The following is a 23,341-nucleotide window of genomic DNA, read 5'->3' as shown; positions in this document are numbered from 1 at the left end:
ACATCCCAACATGGGAGACAATATCCAAGATTTTCTACACTATTACTTGCTTATCATTTATGAAATAACTTATTTCAGAAATGAAATATTTTAGAAAAACTTAACTTGAGAAATAATATTTGAGAGTTTTGATGAAATATGATCTATATAATACAGGAAATGGGTCCTGTAATGCACCTTTGGGGATACCTTTCACTGCAGGTCAAAACAATTTAAGCACTTTAACTCATAAATTAAAAAACAAATGAATAGTTAACACTTTATTATATTTCTAAAAAGGTTATTATTTATATAGGTGCATATTCTCAATATTATTTTAAAGAGAAAAAATGTGTTTATTTAAGCATTTAAAGACAAAATTAATACAAGCAAATTATCTTACATGATAAAAGGTGTTTTTATTAGCAGTTTGATACGGTGTGGAAAGGCATTTACATGAAGTAATGGAATTTTAATATTGAATGAAAAACAACTTTTGCCATTTCAAACATAAAGTCTTAGGCAAGGTCAAATATCATTTGTAACACTCCTTGACATGGCTAAATTATATACAGTCGACTCTCGTTATCTCGAAGTCATCGGGACCGTCCAAAAAATATCGAGATAACGAAATGTCGAGATAAACATATTAGGGTTTGAATAAGGCAGAAACCGATTTTTACAAAAGACATGTGCAAACCTTATGTCAAATAAACTATGATATCCCCAAGTCTTATTTTCATAGGCCTAGCCAATATTTAACACAGTAACATTAGCGGATGTTTACCAGCGGAAATACGGGTGTCTGTGATAAAAACACATAGTGAGGTTTACTCAGTAATACACCAATATAGTGAAAACATTGTTTTCAGGGTGGTTGATCCGGATATCCTCCCGGGTTATTTATCGGGGATTTCTCGAGATTGTTCGACCGCTGATTGATTTGGTCGTGATATTGCAAAACAATATTGCAACGATAGCGTTTCTATACTTTCACTTTTTCATTTACATTTAAAGTCATAATGAATTAATACAGTGTTCGAATATTTATAAAGAACGTAAAATTCACTCATTTTGGACATAAGTCAATCAACACGCTAAATAGATTAACTTATATAAAAACAGCTAAACTTGTTACAAACATTATCATCATTATGACACACGCCATTGAGCAATTATCGTCTAGTTTGTGTTTTTCACACGTCTGAAGGGAACAGACGACAGAAAACTATAAGTCGAGATAAACAAAGGATGACAGTGTGAAAATATCTATTGGGGCTGAAATTTTACATCGAGATACTGAAAATATCGAAATAAAAATATCGAGATAAACACATATTTCCAATAAAGATAAAGAAGGAAGAAAATCTGGACTTTCAAAATTTCATCGAGATAACGAAATATCGTGAAAAGCGATGTCGAGATAACGATAGTCGACTGTAGTATAAACTGTAGAATTTGTAACTTTTCATTGGAAAATACGAAAAAATATACACACAACACAATAAAATTTTGGCTGTTTATGGTCTTGCATTCAAACTATGATTATTGAAAAAAATCTCAAAAGTCAATCATGACTACAATCATATGATTGCTTGATTACATGCACAACTGCTTCAAAGAATAACATTTTCTTTCTCTTGCATAGAGTATTTTGATTGCATGTGAATTTGCTAATTATACATTGTCAATGACATTAGATTGTTGAAAAACATAGACAATTGACATTTTAAACACCAGACGTGACAATGTTATCTCTCAACAGCTGCTGGGAGTAACACAGCACTCAATATAAGCTTGTTACAGTGGTGATTGAAATTCCTCCGTTACAACATCTCTCATAAACTTCTACGTACAGCATGTATCGCTTCCGCTAACTGTACAACGTTCTTCGCTTGCAATAACAACGGCATGTCAATCATGTGACCACGATATGTAAACGCCCCCTGTAATATAAAGTTACTTTATGCTACAATTCCTTTATAATATACATGTATTAGTCTGTATATAACTTTATATATACTCTCAACTTCCACCTCATTCACCAAAAGTAAAATCAATTCTTATGTATGTAGTTGAGATTATTTTTACAATTGTTTGATCTTTAAAGGTTCTTTTTTGCCTCTCATTCAATATACAGCATCCACTACAACATTCTATTGAAAGGAAAGCACATACAATAAAGAGAAAACAAATTATTTCATAATTTTTCTAACAAATGAAGTGCCATAACTCTAACAAAATTTATTTTTTTATTACAGTAGCCTAAATAAATGTCAATAAATCTCGACATCAGGTTCGGGATTTTCTTATGAGAAATAATAAAATCATTGACGCCAGCAGCTATTTTGTGTGGCTTTCTAATCCAAGGACCATAACTTGGTTGATTTTTACCAACCCTGACCCTATATGGTGGAAATGATATATAACAATACAAATTTTAAAACAACTTACAAGATAGTACATGTATATTAATAGGTCTGTAACACTTATTAATATATCCAAAATTTGAAGTTGCAACATTAAGGACAAAAGAGCATGAAGCAATTCCTTTTATGATTTACGATGTATTTTTTTATTTCAAAAACTATGACAATTATTGATAAAATCTACTGGTTTCACCAGAAAAAGTGACCATATAAACTTACTGTTCCAGATGTCTGGTGATCTTCAAACGCCTTAATGAGTCCTTTAGCCCAGTCTATATGTTCTTCACTTGGACTAAATGCTTCCTGCACTATGGGTACCTGTGATGGATGAATCACCTGTTTACCTGTGAAACCCATACCTGCACTTTTAATAGACTGTTCCTTCAAGGTCACCTGGTCTAAAAATATAACATACCAATATAAACAATAAAACATAACATACATCGGATAGTAGTGGCTAAAAGAAATGTTTCTGATAAATCATAAATATAAAATGTTTAACCTGCTGTATATGTGTAATGGATTTACCTTGATTTGAATTTGAATCAATCCATTAAAATTATGGGAATTTAATATCAAACAAGAGGGCCATGATGGCCCTGAGGTCGCTCACCTGTTTATAGGCTCCCAGAGCGGGGCCAGTTTAAACCCCAGGGCTTTTATTTGAACAAACTTGGAAGACACCCATTAGAAAATGTTTCATGATGTTAAGTTTTTACTACACACATATAATGAAAAACAATGATCCCCCCCCCCTTGGCAGGGCCAATTTTAACCCAAGGGCTTTTACTCGAACAAACTTGGTAGACACCCACAAAAAGATGTTTCCTGCTTAACAATCTAACCTCTAGCTCATTGGGTTTTTTAAAAGAAGACTTTTTAAGTTTTTACTATACACATATAGTTTGTTTGTTTGTTTGTTTCATTTTACGCCTTTTTCAACAGTATTTCAGTCATATAGGAGGGTAGTTTCCTAACCATCGTTCCTGGAGAGTTACACCAGTACTAGACTACCTTCCTCCGCGCTAAACTACCAAAGCATCTCCCGGGGATCGAACCCACGCCAGAATGGTAACTGGATTAGAAGTCATCGACTCTAACACCTCGACCACGGAGGCGGTTATCACATATAGTTTTTTTTTTTTTTCACATATAGTTAAAAACAATGACACCTCTGGGGCGGGGCCAGTTTTAACCCCAGGGCTTTTATTTGAACAAACTTTGTAGACACTTACTAGAAGATGTTTCATGCTTAATATCTAAACTCTAGCTATTTGGGTTTTTTCAAAGAAGATTTTTAAGTTTTTGCCATACACATATAAGGAAAATCAATGACCCCCAGGGCGGGGCCAATTTTGACCCTGAGGCTTTTATTTGAACAAACTTTGTAGACACTCACTAGAAGATGTTTCATGCTTAATATCTAAACTCTAGCTATTTGGGTTTTTTCAATGAAGATTTTTTAAGTTTTTGCTATACACATATAAGGAAAATCAATGACCCCTGGGGCGGGGCCAATTTGACCCCAGGGCTTTTATTTGAACAAACTTTTTAGACACCCATTAGAACATGTTTCATGCTAAATATCTTAGCTCTAGCTCTTTGAGTTCTTTAAAAGAAGATTTTTTAAGTTTTTACTATATGCATATAGGGAAAATCAATGACCCCCTTGGGCGGGGCCAATTTTGACCCTAGGGTTTTTATTTGAACAAACTTGGTAGACACTCATTAGAACATGTTTCATGCTAAATATCTTAGCTCTAGCTCTTTGGGTTCTTTAAAAGAAGATTTTTTAACTTTTTACTATATGCACATAGGGAAAATCAATGACCCCCTTTGGCGGGGCCAATTTTGACCCTAGGGCTTTTATTTGAACAAACTTGGTAGGCACTCATTAGAAGATGTTTCATGCCAAATATCTAAGCTCTAGCTCTTAGGGTTTTTTAGAAGAAGATTTTTTAAGTTTATCTTATTGGTTGCCATGGCAACCAGAGTTTTAAATGGAATTTAAATTTTTGAACAACTTTGAAAGGGGTCCACCTAAGGATCATTTCTGTAAAGTTTGGTTGCACTTGGCCATTTGGTTTAGGAGGAGATGTTGTTTGAAAAGTTTGACGCCATTTTTTGAAGGACGCACGACGCACGACGGACGCAGAGTGATGACAAAAGCTCACCTTTGAGCACTTTGTGCTCAGGTGAGCTAAAAAAGAGCTGCCAACAGAGCTAGACTACACAGAAATGCAGGCTGGCCTAGATCTATACTGGCGGAAATGGATAATCATTTTCGGTTCCAGCAGATTAAGGGTTAAAATCTCTACATAGGCAAGATTTTCTTATCAGTTCAAACACTTTCCTACACTTACTACATATATATCCCATTTAAAATTAGAATTCAACTAAAAAAAACTTTTACCTTTTATATCCAATATCACTTTCATATGTAAAATAAATCTTAGTGCATTAACTGATTAACTCCTATTAAATTTATAAGGTTTTAACCAGTTACTGCACTAAGGCGACGATATGTCATTAGCCTGTGATATGAAATATATCTCACCTTTGTAATCTATATGTACCATATCTATAGCTTGTAGTCGGAAAGCTTTAGCTATCGTTACAAATTTCTGACGTGCATAGAGAAGTTCTGATCCTTCTGCTGACCTCTTAGCACCTGAAAAATAAACATTGTCCTCCTGTATGAAACAACAAAAGATAAACACACATGGAACAATAACTATTGTCCTCCTGAAGATAAACACATTGGACAATAAGCATTGTCCTGTGTGAAACAACATTAGATAAACACATGGAATAATAACTATTGTCCTCTTGTATGCAACAACATTAGATAAACACATGGAATAATAAACATTGTCCTTCAGTATGAAACAACAGAAGATAAACACATGGAATAATAACTATTGTCCTCTTGTATGCAACAACATTAGATAAACACATGGAATAATAACTATTGTCCTCTTGTATGAAACAACAGAAGATAAACACATGGAATAATAACTATTGTCCTCTTGTATGCAACAACATTAGATAAACACATGGAATAATAAACATTGTCCTTCAGTATGAAACAACAGAAGATAAGTACATGGAACCATAAACATGTTCTTCTGTATGTTTGTATGTTTGGGTTTTATGTCACACTGACACAGTATAGGTCATATAGCGACATTCCAGTTTTACTGGTGGAGGAAGACCGCAGGTGCCCCTCCGTGTATTATTTCAGGCAAGAACAGGCAACTGAGTAGAACCACCGACGTTCCATAAGCTAGCTGGATAGCTTCCTCACATGAAAGAAACTAAAGTCCCTGTCGGGATTCGAAACCACAACGGTGAGGGGCAAGTGGTTTGAAGTCAACGACCTTAACCACTCGGCCACGGATGCCCCGTCCTTTTGTATAAAACAATAGAAGATAAACACATGTAACAATAAACATTGTCGTTCTGTATGAAACAACAAAAGATAAATAACACAACAACAAACTGTCTGTCATTCTTAATCATTTAAGTTAATTAATCAATAATAAAGTGCTGTAAACAACAGGAATAGTTCTACCTTAATAAGTAAGACACAGCTGTAAGTTATTCTTCAGTGATTAATTTGTTCTAGATTTTGCATCAATTTAAGACAATTATCTGGCAACAGTGAGCTATATCTTTTCACCAGGGACTTAAATGACTGAGTGGTAAATCTTCCTAACTTAAAATCACTCAACCTTAACTGCTGATAGTTTGAATCCATTTAGGGACTTTGGATTCTTTCATAGGAAAGTTTCCATTTGTCAGTGTGACTTAAAACCTACAAATAAATACATTACATGAGCATGCTGACAAATTATTTGTTTAGAAATTTTAAACAGGTCAATAATTTCAATACAAAATAGTTATATTTACATAATAAGAACAAAAGTATTAATCAATTTTGAACTTGAAATATCATAAATACTTCTATATTTCACTGTAGTATACATATCACTCCTTTATTTACCTATATCAGCACAAAAGTCATCTGAGCCAAACACGAGACCGTCAACATTATAGATGTTAGATCGTAACGAGAGTTCCACGCCTCTCTCACAAATATCACGTAGATTTATCAGTCCTAATGCACTCTCTACAAACAAAACAAGTGAGATCTTATGCTGAACTGTGCGATCTTTGAGAGCATTCTGTAAATTATTTGTTATCTGAAATAAGTAAATGTAACACATGTATTATAATACTGCATGTTTGTAACGTCGTTTTTCATTGGATAATTGTGACATTTATATAACATATATATAAATGTAAGTCTGCAGTCCATATTATCAATTAATTTAGTTTTTTCTTCAATAAAGAAATTTTTCAGTCTTACAATTTAGTTATTTAGTTTCTTGATAGGTTATATGGCTGTACATAAATGTTTTTGCAATAAAACCAATTATATAGGGCCATATAACCTGTAAAACAAGCAAATTCGTTGAATTTATATTCCCCGCCGAGTACTGGTTATTATTAACACAACAACTGAAGACATAAGGCTTTATTTATATATTAATCATGGCATGAACAGTAATATTCTTTGAACTTGATAAATATTCAGGGCAATAACAGAGCCATAACTTTGTGTTAAATAGTAAAATCTGGAAATGCCAATGAGATGTATGCATACTACATAACTAATCAAGGGCCATAAATCTGAGTTATAAGTATCTGACTGGAACAAGGCGACTATATGCACATCTCCTCTTAGTATCCCATAAAGTTTCATTGAATTCCAGCCAGTAGTAGCAGAGAAGTAGCGAGGAAACAAATATTTTTCTATATGGATACAGCATAACTAATCCAGGGCCATAACTCTGAGTTAAAGTGTCTGACCGGAACAAGCCGACGATATGCGCATCTCCTCTTGGTATTAAAGGTTCCTATAAAGTTTCGTTGAATTCCAGCCAGTAGTTGCAGAATAGTAGTGCGGTAATGATTTTTACTCCATATGCATACTGTGATAACTAATCAAGGCCATAAACTCTGAGTTAAAGTGTTCCACTGACCGGAACAAGCCGACGATATGCGCATCTCCTTTTGGTATTTGATGATTCCCATAGAAGTTTCGTTGCATTCCAGCAGTAGTTGCAGAAGAACTACTCCGGAAACGATTTTTACTCTATATGCATACTACATAACTAATCAAGGGCCATAACTCAGAGTTAAAGGGTCAGACCGGAACAAGCCGACGATATGCGCATCTCCTCTTGATATTGATGTATTTCCCATAAAGTTTCGTTGAATTCCAGCCATAAGTTGCAGGAGAAGTAGTGCGCGAAAATGATTTTTACTCTATATGCATACTACATAACTCATCAAGGGCCATAACTCTGAGTTAAAGGGTCGGACAGGAACAAAGCCGACGATATGCGCATCTCCTCTTGATATTGATGTGATTCCCATAAAGTTTTCGTTGAATTCCAGCCAGTAGTTGCAGAGAACTATCCGGAAATGATTTTTTACTCCATATGCTATTGCATAACTAATCACAGGACCTATAACTCTGAGTTAAAGTGTCTGACCGGAACAAGCCGACCGATATGTGCATCTCCTCTTGGTATTGAAGCCTTCCCATAAGTTTCGGAGTCTGAATTCCAGCCAGTACGTTGCAGAGAAGCTAGCGCCAGCGGAACGATTTTTACTCCATATGCATACTGCATAACTAATACAAGGGCCATAACTCTGAGTTAAAGTCGTCTGACCTGGACAAGCTGACGAATATGCCGCATCTCCTCTTTGGTATTGATGATTCCCCATATCAAGTTTCGTGAATTTGTAGTTGCAGAGAGACTACTCCGGAAACGATTTTTACTCTACATGCATACTACATTAACGAATCAAGGGCCATAACTCAGGAGTTAAAGGGTCTGACCGGACAAGCCGACGATATGCGCATCTCCTTCTTGATATTGATGATTCCCATAATTTTGTTGAATTCCAGCCAGTAGTTGCAGAGAACTATCTTGGAAACGATTTTTACTCCATCATATGCATATTGCATAACTAATCAAGGCCATAACTGCTCTATGCAGTCTAAGGTCTGACTCGAACAAGCCAAACAAATATGCGCATCTCCTCTCTGCGTACTTGAACGGTTCCCAAAAAGTTTTCGCTTGAAATTCCAGCCAGTAGTTGCCATGAGAAAGTAGCGCCGAAAACTATTTTTACTCCATATGCATACTGCAATAACTAATTCAAGGGCCCCATACCTCTGAGATTAAAAGTGTCTGACTGGAACAAGCACGACGAATATGCGCATCTCCTCTTGGTTATGATGATTCCCATAAAGTTTCGTTGAATTTGTAGTTGCAGAGAACTACTCCGGAAACGATTTTCTTCTATATTGCATACTTACATAATAATCAAGGGCCATAACTCAGAGTTAAGGGTTCTGACCGGAACAAGCCGACGATATGGCGCATCTCCTCTTGATATTGATGATTCCCATAAAGTTTTGTTGAATTCCAGCCAGTAGTTGCCAGCAGAACTACTCCGGAATCGATTTTTTTACTCCATATGCATCATTGCATAAACTAATCAAGGGCAGATAACTTTGAAGTTAAAGTTGCTTCTGACCGAACAATCCAACAATATGGCTCTTCTTCTTGGTATTGAAGGTTCCCAAAAAGTTTCGTTGAAATCCAGCCAGTAGTTCAGAGAAGTAGCGCAGGAAACGATTTTTTACTCCATATGCATACTGCATAAACTAATCAAGGGCCATAACTCTGAGTTAAAGTGTCTGACCGGAACAAGCCGTACGATATGCGCATCTCCTTTTGGTATTGATGATTCCCATAAAGTTTCGTTGCATTTCCAGCCAGTAGTTGCAGAGAACTACTCCGGAAAACGATTTTACTTCTAATATGCATACTACATAACTAATCAAGGGCCTATAACTCAGAGTTAAAGGGTCTGACCGGAACAAGCCGACGATATGCGCATCTCCTCTTGATATTGATGATTCCCATAAAGTTTCGTTGAATGCCAGCCAGTAGTTGCAGAGAACTACTCCGGAAACGAAATTCGGACGGACGGAAGGACGGACGGACAACGCCAAAACTATATCCCCCTCCCGATTCCATGGGCGGGGGATAATATCTTTACAACTAATAATATACATGGGATGGATTTTCCTGTATTTTATTTAAGAAAAATCTTAAAAATGTCTAAAATCTTAGTGAAAAAGACTTCTAATCATAAAATGAAAATGAGAAAACTTAAACAACACATACATATTTTCTACAATAAATCATACATGCAGAGAAATTGAGCAATTATGAAATTATGTTTAAACAGAGACAAGGTAGCATTAGATGACAACATCACTATACATACCGAGGCAAGCTCTTGTACACTGTTTACTTTAGGAACCATTATTGTCTGTGGTAAATGTTGTGCCTGAAATATGACACGTAAATCTTCCTCCATCAATCCACTACTAACAGCATTTACACGAACCCCACACACTCTGTATGGAAAAAAAATCTTAATGTACTCCAAATTGTGTTTGAAATTGTTTTTCCCCTTTGCCCTTCTCCTGTAATATAAAATGTCAAAAGTACTGTAATATACTATGTCTCCATTACTGTTACATAAATGTCATAGTCACTGTAATACACATCTCAGCTCACTCGTTAATATACAATGTCTAACAGTTCTGTAATATACAATGTCTCAGTTCACCTGTAATATACAATGTCTCAGTCACTGTAATATACAATGTCTCAGTCACTGTAATATCACAATGTCTCAGTCACTGTGAATTTAATACAATGTCACAGTTACTGTAAATATACAATGATCCCCAGTTACTGTAATATACAATGTCACCAGTTACTGTAATTTACAATGGTTCACAGTCAATTTGTAATATACCAATGTCACAGTCATGTTAATTCATGACAAATGTCTCAGTCATTGTAATATACAATGTCACAGTCACTGTAACTATACAAAATGTCTCAGTCACCAGTTAATATCACAATGTCACAGTTACTGTAATATACCAATGTCTCTGTCCCCCGATGTAACCTATACAATGTCACAGTCACCCTGTAATATACCAATGTCTCAGTTACTGTAATATACAATGTCTCAGTCACTGTAATATTACAATGTCACAGTCACTGTAACATATACAATGTCCACAGTCACTGTAATATACAATGTCTCAGTCACTGTCCTGGAAATAACAATGTCACAGTTACTTGTAATTATACAATTGTCACAGTCACTGTAATATACAATGTCACAGTTACTGTAATTATTACAATGTCTCAGATTACTGTAATATACAACCATTGTCACAGTTACTGTAATATACAATGTCCACAGTCACTTGTAAGTATACAATGTCTCAGTCACTGAAATATACATTGTCTCAGTTACTGTTATATACAATTTGTCTCAGTCACTGTAATATACAATGTCAACAGTCACTGTAAATATTACAATGTCACAGTCACTGTAAGTACAATGTCTCATTACTGTAATAACAATTGTCACAGTCACTGTAACTATTACCATGTCACCAGGTTTTACTGTAAATATACAATGCACATGTCAGTTGTAAAATCACATAAAGAAGAAATAAGTCGAAATCTGCGGAAAGGAAGCACCTTTTATACAATGTCTCAGTTACTGTAAATATACAATGTCCACAGTTTACTGTAAATTACAATGTCTCAGTCACTTGCTAATATACAATGTCTCAGTCACTATAATTATAAACCAAGTCTCAGTCACTATAATATACAATGTCACAGTTTACTGTAATATTACAAGTCACAGTTACTATAATATACAATGTCACAGTTACTGGGGTAATAAACAATGTCTCACCGTCACTGTAATATACCAATGTCTCAGTCACTATAATATACAATGTCACAGTCAACTGTAATATACAATGTCTCAGTCACTGTCACTGTAAAATATAACAAATGTTCACAGTTACTGTAATATACAATGTCATCAGTCCACTGTAATTATACAATGTCACAGTTACTGTAAATATACAATGTCTCATTTACTGTAATATACAATGTACACAGTCACTGTAATATACAATGTCACATTTACTGTAATATACAATGTCCACAGTCACTGTAATATTACAAATGTCACAGTTACTGTAATATACAATGTCACAGTTACCTGTAATATACAATGTTCACAGTCACTATAATAACAATGGTTCTCAGTCACTATAAATATACAATGTCTCAGTCACTGTAATATACAATGTCACAGTCACTATAATTTCATACAATGTCACAGTCACTGTAATATACAATGTCACAGTCACTGTAATATTACAATGTCTCAGTTACTGTAATGTACAATGTCTCAGTTCCCACTGTAATATACAAATGTCTCAGTTACTGTAATATACCAATGTCACAGTTACTGTAATATACAATGTCTCAGTCACTGTAAATTACAATGTCTCAGTCACTGTTAATATACAATGTCTCAGTCACTGTAATATACAATGTCTCAGTTACTGTAATATACAATGTCTCAGTCTCTGTAATATACAATGTCACAGTTACTGTAATATACAATGTCTCAATTACTGTAATATACAATGTCTCAGTCACTATAATATACAATGTCTCAGTCACTGTAATATACAATGTCTCAGTCACTGTAATAAACAATGTCTCAGTTACTATAATATACAATGTCACAGTCACTGTAATATACAATGTCTCAGTTACTGTAATATTACAATGTCTCAAGTCACTGCTAATATACAATGTCTCTGTCACTATAATATACAATGTCACAGTTTACTGTAATATACAATGTCACAGTTACTATAATATACAATGTCACAGTCACTGTAATGTACAATGTCACAGTTACTATAATATACAATGTCTCAGTTACTATAATATACAATGTCACAGTCACTGTAATATACAATGTCTCAGTCACTTATAATATACACATGTCACAGTTACTGTAATATACAATGTCACCAGTTACTATAATATACAATGTCACAGTTACTGTAATGTACAATGTCACAGTCACTATAATATACAATGTCTCAGTTACTGTAATATACAATGTCACAGTTACTGTAATATACAATGTCTCAGTCACTGTAATATACAATGTCTCAGTCACTGTATATATACAATTTGTCTCAAAGTCACTATATATACAATGTCACAGTTACTGTAATATACAATGTCTCAGTTACTGTAATATACAATGTCTCAGTCACTGTAATATACAATGTCACAGTCACTGTAATATACAATGTCTCAGTCACTGTAATATACATTGTCTCAGTCACTATAATATACAATGTCTAAGTTACTGTAATATACAATGTCACAGTCAATGTACAGGCCCGTCGTCACGATTTTGTGATTGGTGCGGCCAATTTGGTAGATTTTAGCCAGAATCTAGGGGGGTACGGGGGCATGCTCCCCCGGAAATTTTTTTATTCTAGGATGTTCTTAGGGGCGTTTTCCCATATATTTGGCACATTTTACAGGCCTGTCGCTAGAACATGTTATAGTAAAAATGTCAACGATTTTTTTTACAGATGTAAGGATACGTGGTTAGTTTTTTTAAGGGTGAAATTTAAGGTTTGCATAACGGAAACGGACAGGTGAACATAAAAGATGAATACATGTAATTGATATTTGGGCGAATGAAAAAAATAAACATTCTAACACTATCGGATTTTTTTCTATATAAACAAAGAAGGCCCGAAGCGTGCATTATTCTAACAAACAATGCACGTCGCCGTTTCTTATTATTCTCCCTGTGTATTTTCACATTTATTCTTCTGAGCTCCGAGAATGTCCTTTCACTGGTAGCATTTAGCAGCAGGCATTACTAAAAAATTCTTTAACAACACAATGACCTCTGTTCTTGCACCGATTGTTTTGACACAAATTTCAAAGCGTCAGGTAGAGTAACAGTACTATTTTTGATTTTTCAAAATGTGAACGTAGCAGCTGAAGCTGCCCCCCTCTAAGATGTCTCGGTTAATATCGTTGCCAAATAAATCACAAACAAAAACCAAGTTTTCTAGTGAACGGTCTTCAAAAGTTTTTCGGACTTAATAAATAAAATCCTTCACGTTCTGAAGTACACGATATCTCGGTTTGTCAAATCTCTCTTTAACACTGGCCATGGCAAGATCGATTGCTTCAAAATACTAAGGCCGGAACACGTCCTGCACTGTAATTATGTAATAGAGTAATTGAATGAGTTTATGACTGAATTTATGTTAGGAGTTGAATGAAAATATATTATTCGAGCCTCTGCATGGCGAGTATAATATTTTGATTCAACGAGTTCAATAAAATTCAGTAATGAACTTACACGAATTCAATATTATGTTTATTACATACCAAAAATAAGTACCTTTTGAAGTGAAAGAGCAAAACCATTTTTCCATTGACGCCCATAGAAAAACGCTAACACATTTAGTGTGTATAACGCAAATGACGTCAAAATATATGCAGCGGCCGTGCAATACCATTTTCACCGGGTCGCCAAAAACGGCACGGATAATGTGATAAAAATATGACTTTTGAACGGTTTGCCTTGTACAATCAATAAAATATTATCAAGTTTCTCGGAGAATTCAGGCATACTAGTTCATATTCATAATGCACATATATATACATGTATATACGGTGAACTGTCCGAAGCCACGTCGATGTCAATTAACTTCACATTTAACTTCGTAGGACCCCTACAAATACCTGGTCAATTAACAGTGTCCATTTGTTTCTTCGCGCAATGTTTGTATGTAACCGCGTATTGCATAAGGGGCCAGTTAAGTGTCAAATTGCTAATCAGCGATGCGTGTTTTTTTGTTTTTGTTTGTTTTTGTTTTTTTTTTACTCATTTTTGGCCAAAATATTGGTCCGGCCAAGGCCGGACCGGCCGGACCATCGACGACGGCCTTGATGTAATATACAATGTCTCAGTTACTGTAATATACAATGTCTCAGTTACTGTAATATACAATGTCTCAGTCACTGTAATATACAATGTCTCAGTCACTATAATATACAATGTCACAGTTACTGTAATATACAATGTCACAGTCAATGTAATATACAATGTCACAGTCACTGTAATATACAATGTCTCTGTCACTGTAATATACAATGTCTCTGTCACTGTAATATACAATGTCTCAGTCACTGTAATATACAATGTCTCTGTCACTGTAATATACAATGTCTCAGTCACTGTAATATACAATGTCTCTGTCACTGTAATATACAATGTCTCTGTCACTGTAATATACAATGTCTCTGTCACTGTAATATACAATGTCTCAGTCACTGTAATATACAATGTCTCAGTCACTGTAATATACAATGTCTCAGTCTCTGTAATATACAATGTCTCAGTCACTGTAATATACAATGTCACAGTCACTGTAATATACAATGTCTCAGTCACTGTAATATACAATGTCTCAGTCACTGTAATATACAATGTCTCAGTCACTGTAATATACAATGTCACAGTCACTGTAATATACAATGTCTCAGTCACTGTCACTGTAATATACAATGTCACAGTTACTGTAATATACAATGTCACAGTCACTGTAATATACAATGTCACAGTTACTGTAATATACAATGTCTCAGTTACTGTAATATACAATGTCACAGTTACTGTAATATACAATGTCACAGTCACTGTAATATACAATGTCTCAGTTACTGTAATATACAATGTCACAGTTACTGTAATATACAATGTCTCAGTTACTGTAATATACAATGTCTCAGTCACTGTAATATACAATGTCTCAGTCACTGTAATGTACAATGTCTCAGTTACTGTAAAATACAATGTCTCAGTTACTGTAATATACAATGTCAAAATTAATGTTATATACAATGTCACAGTTACTGTAATATACAATGTCTCAGTTACTGTAATATACAATGTCACAGTCACTGTAATATACAATGTCTCAGTCACTGTAATATACAATGTCTCAGTTACTATATTATACATTCATTTTTCTACCTATGTATGTCCTGTTGTTGTTGTTGTTGTTTTCTATTTCAGAAGGCCACATTGGAAATAAGATATATATGACTGTTATTGTATGTTCTTAATGTGTAAACTTCTTTAAATAAAGATATTATTATTATTATTATTATTACTGTAATATACAATGTCTCAGTCACTGTAATATACAATGTCACAGTTACTGTAATATACAATGTCACAGTCACTGTAATATACAATGTCACAGTCACTGTAATATACAATGTCTCAGTCACTGTAATATACAATGTCTCAGTCACTGTAATATACAATGTCACATTTACTGTAATATACAATGTCACAGTCACTGTAATGTACAATGTCTCAGTCACTGTAATATACAATGTCACAGTCACTGTAATGTACAATGTCTCAGTCACTGTAATGTACAATGTCTCAGTTACTGTAAAATACAATGTCTCAGTTACTGTAATATACAATGTCAAAATTAATGTTATATACAATGTCTCAATTACTGCTATGAATTACATAGCTTCTTCATAGTACTAACCCTAACCATTAAGAGGAAATAAATTGGTTATAATAATAGAACAGAGAGTGATTAAATTGAGTAGTTAGAATTAAAATCAAAATTACACAAATTTCTCTTTTGAAATTTGGAAAAAGGGTCTGCTTAGAATATTGGCTCTATTTGTATATTCCAATTATATAAAGTGAAAATTTTGATAGAACATACTTACTTTTCCTTACTGAAAATTATTTTATTTTCTTATTATCTGCTTTGTGCATATTGTCAGAATTACTTGCTTGGCAATCTAATCATTTACACTTGACATTCAATTTTGTGAGATATCTTGAGATTAAAACATATCTACCTACCTTTAATTGGTTTTTAAATTGGGTAACAATGTAAATTTGTCTGAATTCAGTATTTAATATTGCCTTAATCAATATTACCCTGGTAACATTTCTACAATCTTTATTTTCTATAGCAAAATCTTAAGAAGCAAAACCCTAAAGACAGTGTTTGTTTATTCAATGTTAAAAGGTATTATTCAATAGTTCAAGTCTACAGGTCAAAATAATTGAGGCAATGTTTCACAAAATTGGCTTACTTGTGAGAATAAAATGCCCCATATATGTTATGCTATGGCCATATGATCATTTTCTCACTTTTATTTATAGTTTTTTTAATTTCAGGCAAGTAGACATCTGAGGAGAACAGCCAATTTTCATAGCTAGATAACTTTCTCAAATAACAGAATTTCAACTTACAATAGTGAGTGTCAAGTGAATCATAGAAAGTGACCTTAACAATTTACCTTAGTGTCACCATTGGTCATACTATTCAAATACATTCCCCAGGGCAAATATGCTTATATTTTTTTCTTAATTGTATGCATCAAGTCTCTACCACTTTATAAATGTTTAATTTTTCAAAGATGTAATAATGAAATTTCTGAAATACTAAACCAAACGAATCTGAATTGAGGGTTCAGAAGATTCAAAATATATTTCTACATTAAACAATTTTATGACCCAAATTACCAAACTTGGCTTAGATTCCTTTTCCCAAAATGGTTAGGAAAAAGGCCTGCCTTGAACACTTACCATACAGAGCTTTCTCGTGTAAAAAGTTCATGAATTTTAATAAAGTACAAAATGTTATATCAATATAGACTGTCTCTCACTTTTCTGTTAGCAGCAACACCATCTTCACAGTCCATGACGGCACAGTCTACATCTAGTATCTGTATCTTCTGTAACTTCCTCTCATCACTGCCGGGTATATATAGCACTGCTCGACGTGGTGTAAACCTGAAATACAACTACTATATATCAATACCTTAAATTAACAATATTCACACTATCAGTTTCCTCAGTGTAAAACAGTAATACAAGAACTATGCAGAAAGTTTTTCTCAATGACTGATACCAAAACAAGACCCAAGCAGAAATTTACAATATTCACAAAAGGTAATTTCAGCAAAATTGCATGCTAGATGTATGCATCTTGGTAAACAATTACAATTATTATAAAAACCTTTTTGTGACGTATCAAATAAATAAATTCAGTGGTTAAGAAGACAGATTTTGAAAGTCAAGTAAGTTTCTAAACTAAAATAATTAATGTGTACAACTCGGTAGAAATCTATGCCAGAGTTCAAACAAATGAAGGTCTTAAACAAAGGCTAAAAAAATGAGTGCAGTTTTAAGTGGTAACCTTCAGTAGAAATTGAGTAATAAAGTTGCAAGCAAAATCCTTTCCCTAGTTTAACATCAGTACTGAATGTAAATTAGAATAAACCTTGTACTGTTTAAATAGTGGTTAATTTAATCCTTACCAATAAACAAACATTTTTCTTAAATGAAAGATAAACAGGTGCTCATAATGACAGAAAATGGATAGAACTGCAAATGCATGTATTGTGTTACCGGTAAGTACATGTTTGGGTTTGTTTTTTTTGTTTCGGTTGGGTTTTACATCACAGCAACACTTGTAAGTAATATGGCAACTTTCCAGCATTACTGGTGAAGGAAGTCCTTAGGTGCCTTTCCGTGCAATATTACAGGCAGGAACGGGTACCTCAGTAGAACCACGGACGTTCTGAAAGCTAGCTGGATAGCTTCCTCACATGAAAGAATCCAGAGTGCCTGTTGGGATTCAAACACACAATAGTGAGGTGCAGGTGTTGAAGTCAACAATCTTAACCCCTATGCCACATTTTGTGACATATATTATTGACTTTGTTTTATTTTTCATATAACAAAAAAACTGACAATGCTTTGACCTGATAAAATTTTCAAGAACAAATAATAAATATGACAATGACATCAACCCATTGGAATCTGGACTTGATCATTTCCATCAGGCACATACATGTATATCTTAACCTAATTAGTTATAAATAATAAACATTTTGTACAGTAATATTTTATGCATGCTTTACCTTTTAATTTTAAGTTTCTTGGCATCATTTTGGCAGCAGCTTGACCCTGTAGATACTTGGCATTTCTGTACTGCTAGACAAGTTGCACATTTAGACTGAAGTACTCTACGTGCAGAAAATGTCAGGAAAGTCCTTGCTATGTTCATGATTAGTCTATTACATCTGTAATGTTAAAATAAGTATAAACAAAAGGACTAAATTAGACCAATAACAACAACCTGTTTAGTAAACACAAATGCCCTTGGTGCAGATTCTTGTCAGTAACAAAAGTTTTCAAACAAGAGCTGTCGGTAGGACAGCAACGCTCGACTATTCTTAGTGCTTGATAGTAAAAAAAGCCTTGATGAAAAGGTAAAATTTTCTAAGTAAAGAAAAAGGCAAATTTTTTCTTTAAATCCATATTACAGTTATAGGCCTTGCAGAGAGTCCTATTATGCTCTCAAAGAAGAGTATAAAATTTCAACATGTTTCAAAGCCTTATGTCAATGAATTTTGAAAATATTTGAGGTATTACAAAAACTTTAACGTAAATTCTAAGTCGTAAAGGGGCATAATTCTGTCAAAATGCTTGATAGAGTTACCTCCTCTTGTCTACATGTTGGGGTCATGATGTTGAATAAGTGTGCAAAGTTTCAAAGCCATATGTCATGGACTTTGAAAATATTTGAGGTATTACAAAAACTTTAAGGTAAATTCTAAGTCAAAAAAGGGGCATAATTCTGTCAAAATGCTTGATAGAGTTACCTTCTCCTGTCTACATTGTGGGGTCATGATGGTGAACAAGTGTGCAAAGTTTCAAAGCCAATCCCATATGTCAATGGACTTTGAAAATATTTGAGGTATTACAAAAACTTTAACGTAAATTTTAAGTTGAAAAAGGGGCATAATTCTGTCAAAATGCTTGATAGAGTTACCTTCTCCTGTCTACATGTTGGGGTCATGATGGTGAACAAGTGTGCAAAGTTTCAAAGCCATATGTCAATGGACTTTGAAAATATTTAAACTATTACAAAAACTTTAACATAAGTGGTTACACCGACGCCGACGCTCGGGTGACTACAATAGCTCTACTTATTCTTATCGAATAGTAGAGCTAAAAAGGTTTACCCACTCACTCATTCATAGACAGAAAAAAACACCAAAAATATATTGTAAACACAGTTATATAACTTGACAGTCATGACCATTTGTTATTGTGAAAAATATAAGTTGTCATGACAATTCTATTAGACGAAGTTGAAAAATATTCCAACTTACCAATACAAATTTATCAAATATATATAAATGCAAGACCGTAACCATCAACCCAGTGATTAAAAACTGTACCCAAACTTAAAGGATCACCTGAGGTATTTTCAATCTAAATATGTGACACTGATAACAAAAAAACAACACAGGCTGTATAAGATAAAGGTAAAAACAACTATTGTTAGCACAGTTGACCTTGTGACTCCCAACCCTGGACTATACTAGTTATGTTCTTTCCAAATATAAAAAATATCATCAATAAATAAAGGTTGTAGTAGAACTCTATTTTTGGCACTCTTGACCCACTGACCCCTAACTCAATCCAAAGGAAGAAAGCCATGCAAGTTATCTCCCTACCAAAGTAGGAAGTCAATAAATAAAGGATGTATATGCAAATGTGTAGATCTCTATTATTGGCACCCTTGACCTTGATGCAGTGACCCCTAACTCCATTTAAAGGTAGAGACTTCTCAATTTAGTTCCTACTAAAGATAAAAGATATCTGTCAACAGATAAAGGTTACACGTGTAAAAGTATAAAAAAATATTTTTGGCATTGCATGGTGACCAAAATTACACACTTACTTATCAAGAAGAAGACATGATCTTGGTATATGTTACATAACTATGGTTTTTATTTTTTCCAAATTATTGCCCTTTTCAGCACATGGTAACGTAAACCAGCAAGTTGGATATATCTTAAATTCTATCTGTTATATCCACACTTACTAAAGTTACTTATCAATACAAAGTATTGCCAAGTTATATAACTGTGCCATCCATTTTTCCGAGTTAATTCCCTTTTTATCACTTTGAAAATAGGGCCTTGTATGGTTATCCTACAAGTTGGATATATCTTAAATTTCTACTAATTACTTCATTTATTTAATGATATCTTCTATATTTAGCAGATGGATATCTTTTTGTGGAGTAAGGGATCACTGAGGTCAACTCTGGTGTAAAAAATGAATTAATACATTTTTGCTCATACGGCATTTATTTTTAAATTGATTTTTTTTAAGCCATTGGTACAGATAGCAAAGTTGCCGGTTTAGGTTAACCTCATACAGATTGACAGATGGTTCAATTAATATATGTCTGGGGCATAAAAATATGTAGCCTCTGCAAATTGTACCAACTCGTACCTGGGACCCTAGAAATACTGTTCTTCGGCTGACAGTGCCATTGAGCTTATAATCCAGACGCTAACTTAAACATTCTCTCCCTAATTTGGAATCATTTTAATACAGTTACAGTACACATTCCTTGCCTAATCTGAAATTCATCCTTGAAGTTCTGAATATGGGAACAGAGAACAATTATCAGTGAACTGAAGCTATAAACATATACCATCATGGTTCCCAAAGGCAATTGGGCGCCAATTGACACACTGCTGCGTGAAAAAATTTGTAGTCCACGGGGACTTATGCCCTCGAAATTTCTGTATCACAGGCTATATACCCACTGAGCCATCAATATTCTGCCGAATCCAAAATATTTGACATACTGTATAGGCTTGTTAAAGTTTATGTTGGGAAAACCAAAGTAAAAAATATCGCAGAGCAACATCATATTTATAGGGCCAAGTCTCTCCCCTAATTAATGAACAGTTCGATAGACCGTGACATTTCTACATATTACTACATCTTCACAAGTCCTTCTTCACATGTCATCTTTTACTATTTTAACACACAATTTTTGACACACAAGCTACCTGTTTCACTTTCAGCAGTTCAATCACATGTTTAAACATTTTTAAAAAGAATTCCGGAACATGACAGTTAACGTGTGTGCTATAGATTTAAAAAGTTCAATTGCAGGAAACAATTTTTTGAAATAAACTTACCTAATAACAATGTTTAGAACATTTATATGTTAAAATTTGGCAATAACCTGTCATTAACAAACAAGTAACCTTAAGAATGACCTCCCTTGATTTGATTCGGGATTTTCTCAAAGTTGTTTCACAATAATACAAAGTTTTGGAAAATCTATCCCTATATTGATCTATAAAATCCTCTAAATTATAGCAAATATTATTTGGCCTCCAAAGACCGTCAGATTATATGCATTGTCACAGATGTACATCCTGTCTGGTTTGCAAAACATTCTTTGAAACTACCCCCAAATCCACTTCCTTGTTTGATCACGTGATATGTTTATTGACAGATTCTATGATAATTTTCTTGGATGCTGGATGTATTCAATGTCACGGATAAATGCAACAGATGTGAGCGGATTTTAAATTATAGCCTTACCTGGTAAGATATTATGATCATAAAACACGTTTGCACACGGAAACAATCTTGCAATTTTGAATAAACCAAGCTGAAAGTGAAAGTACGAATTTGTGTGAGCTAGGTTAGTTCAGGGTTGACAAATTGAAAATGGTGACAGTTGACAGTTTTATCTTAGGATTGCATAAACTTTGAGATTTATCATAACGATGAAGTAAGCAGAATACTTTTATGTTTTATAATCTTATAACTTTGTTACAATTTAAAAGGTTACCTAATCCTATTCCATTTTTCTTTATAAAACTGTTTAAAATTATGCTGGTAATTTCTTGGAACTGTTAGAATAGTTGACTCATAGACATGCCTTTCAATTGTTCCTTCATGTGAAATAAATTATTGTTCAATTGAATTATAAACAATAGAGCAACTGTAATGTCAGTTACAACTTTAATTGATTTTCCTTTATATAAAAAAAATAATTACATGTATAGTGGCTTAATTTGATAATATTCTAAGTAAGTCCAACTAATTACACTTGTCAAAGACAAAGAGACAATTTTGAACGGGCGATGTCTTTTTCTAACGATAAATTGACACTATGAAAATAAAAAGTCTGTAAAATGGATCAAACCATTCACACTGAATTAATTAAGCTAATTATAAGTCTGAAAGTCTAGAGGTGTTTTTTTTAATTCATTGTATATAAAATGGGTATCAGTGATTATTTTTCCTGTATTTTACAGCCGAATAAAGGCTGTTTGCCCTAGCTCAAAGGTATGTTTTCCCCTAAAAAAGATAATATTTTCCCCTGTAATGCCCTGTGCACTTCTTCACCAGAACCATTACTTAACAGCATCAGACTTATTATATCAGCTAGAAGAAAGATAGCTGTCCGTATAGCCTCTGCTATTACCATGCAGGTTAAATTGAATTGAAATTAAAATTTTTATAAAATGTGTGGGTAAATTCCATTCTCAGTTGTTGGAATTTGATTTCCCCTTTTCTGATTTATCACACTATATTTTCCCCTTCAGAAAGCCACTGGTTGTTTTGAAAATTGGAAAAAAAATCACTGGGTATAATTTTTGATTATTTACTGCTGAACTTAAAACTGGAGTTTTAGTAAATTAAAATTCAGGCATGGTACACACCTGAGGTCTTTTTTTTTCACAAGGCAGGAGATCCATCATATGTGTCTGAAACACTTTACTTTATAGATTCCATCATAACACTCACTGCCACTGAACAACAAATTGATGACATTGTCATAATGCTGTGATATTTATGGTAATGTCAGCCAAGTGGTGTCAATGGTAATGTCAGTTCAGTGGAAAATGATTGTAATGTCATGAAAAAATAACAATGTTAGTACAATTGGTATATGGTAATGACATGGAATTGATGTTAATGTCTGTGCAATAGTACCAACAATGCCATGA

At 33.8% G+C, this 23,341-nt stretch overlaps 2 protein-coding genes across 2 annotated transcripts in view; one reads left to right on the top strand and one right to left on the bottom strand.

Moving 5' to 3' along the window:
- Positions 1 to 1,422: 1,422 nt before the first annotated feature.
- On the bottom strand, positions 1,423 to 21,658 carry LOC132750999 (citramalyl-CoA lyase, mitochondrial-like). Its single transcript, XM_060741098.1, has 10 exons — positions 21,512 to 21,658; positions 18,419 to 18,580; positions 17,149 to 17,285; positions 15,556 to 15,569; positions 14,202 to 14,216; positions 9,786 to 9,935; positions 6,415 to 6,613; positions 4,966 to 5,079; positions 2,628 to 2,806; positions 1,423 to 1,925 (listed from the first exon to the last, which is right to left on the bottom strand). Exons 2-10 carry the CDS (start codon positions 18,562 to 18,564, stop codon positions 1,818 to 1,820), a joined length of 1,062 nt encoding a protein of 353 aa, XP_060597081.1. The 5' UTR covers positions 18,565 to 18,580; positions 21,512 to 21,658; the 3' UTR covers positions 1,423 to 1,817.
- Positions 21,659 to 21,949: 291 nt separating this feature from the next.
- LOC132750998 (intermembrane lipid transfer protein Vps13-like) overlaps positions 21,950 to 23,341 on the top strand; it is a gene marked incomplete at its 3' end in the record, with an annotated part of 36,854 nt that continues 35,462 nt past the window's right edge. The window contains 1 exon segment of the mRNA XM_060741097.1: positions 21,950 to 22,116.

This window comes from Ruditapes philippinarum, unplaced genomic scaffold (genome assembly GCF_026571515.1).
Source record: "Ruditapes philippinarum isolate M1 unplaced genomic scaffold, ASM2657151v2 ctg3346_1_1_1_1, whole genome shotgun sequence".
Classification (NCBI taxonomy): domain Eukaryota; kingdom Metazoa; phylum Mollusca; class Bivalvia; order Venerida; family Veneridae; genus Ruditapes; species Ruditapes philippinarum.
This window is presented reverse-complemented; position numbering and strand designations above follow the sequence as displayed.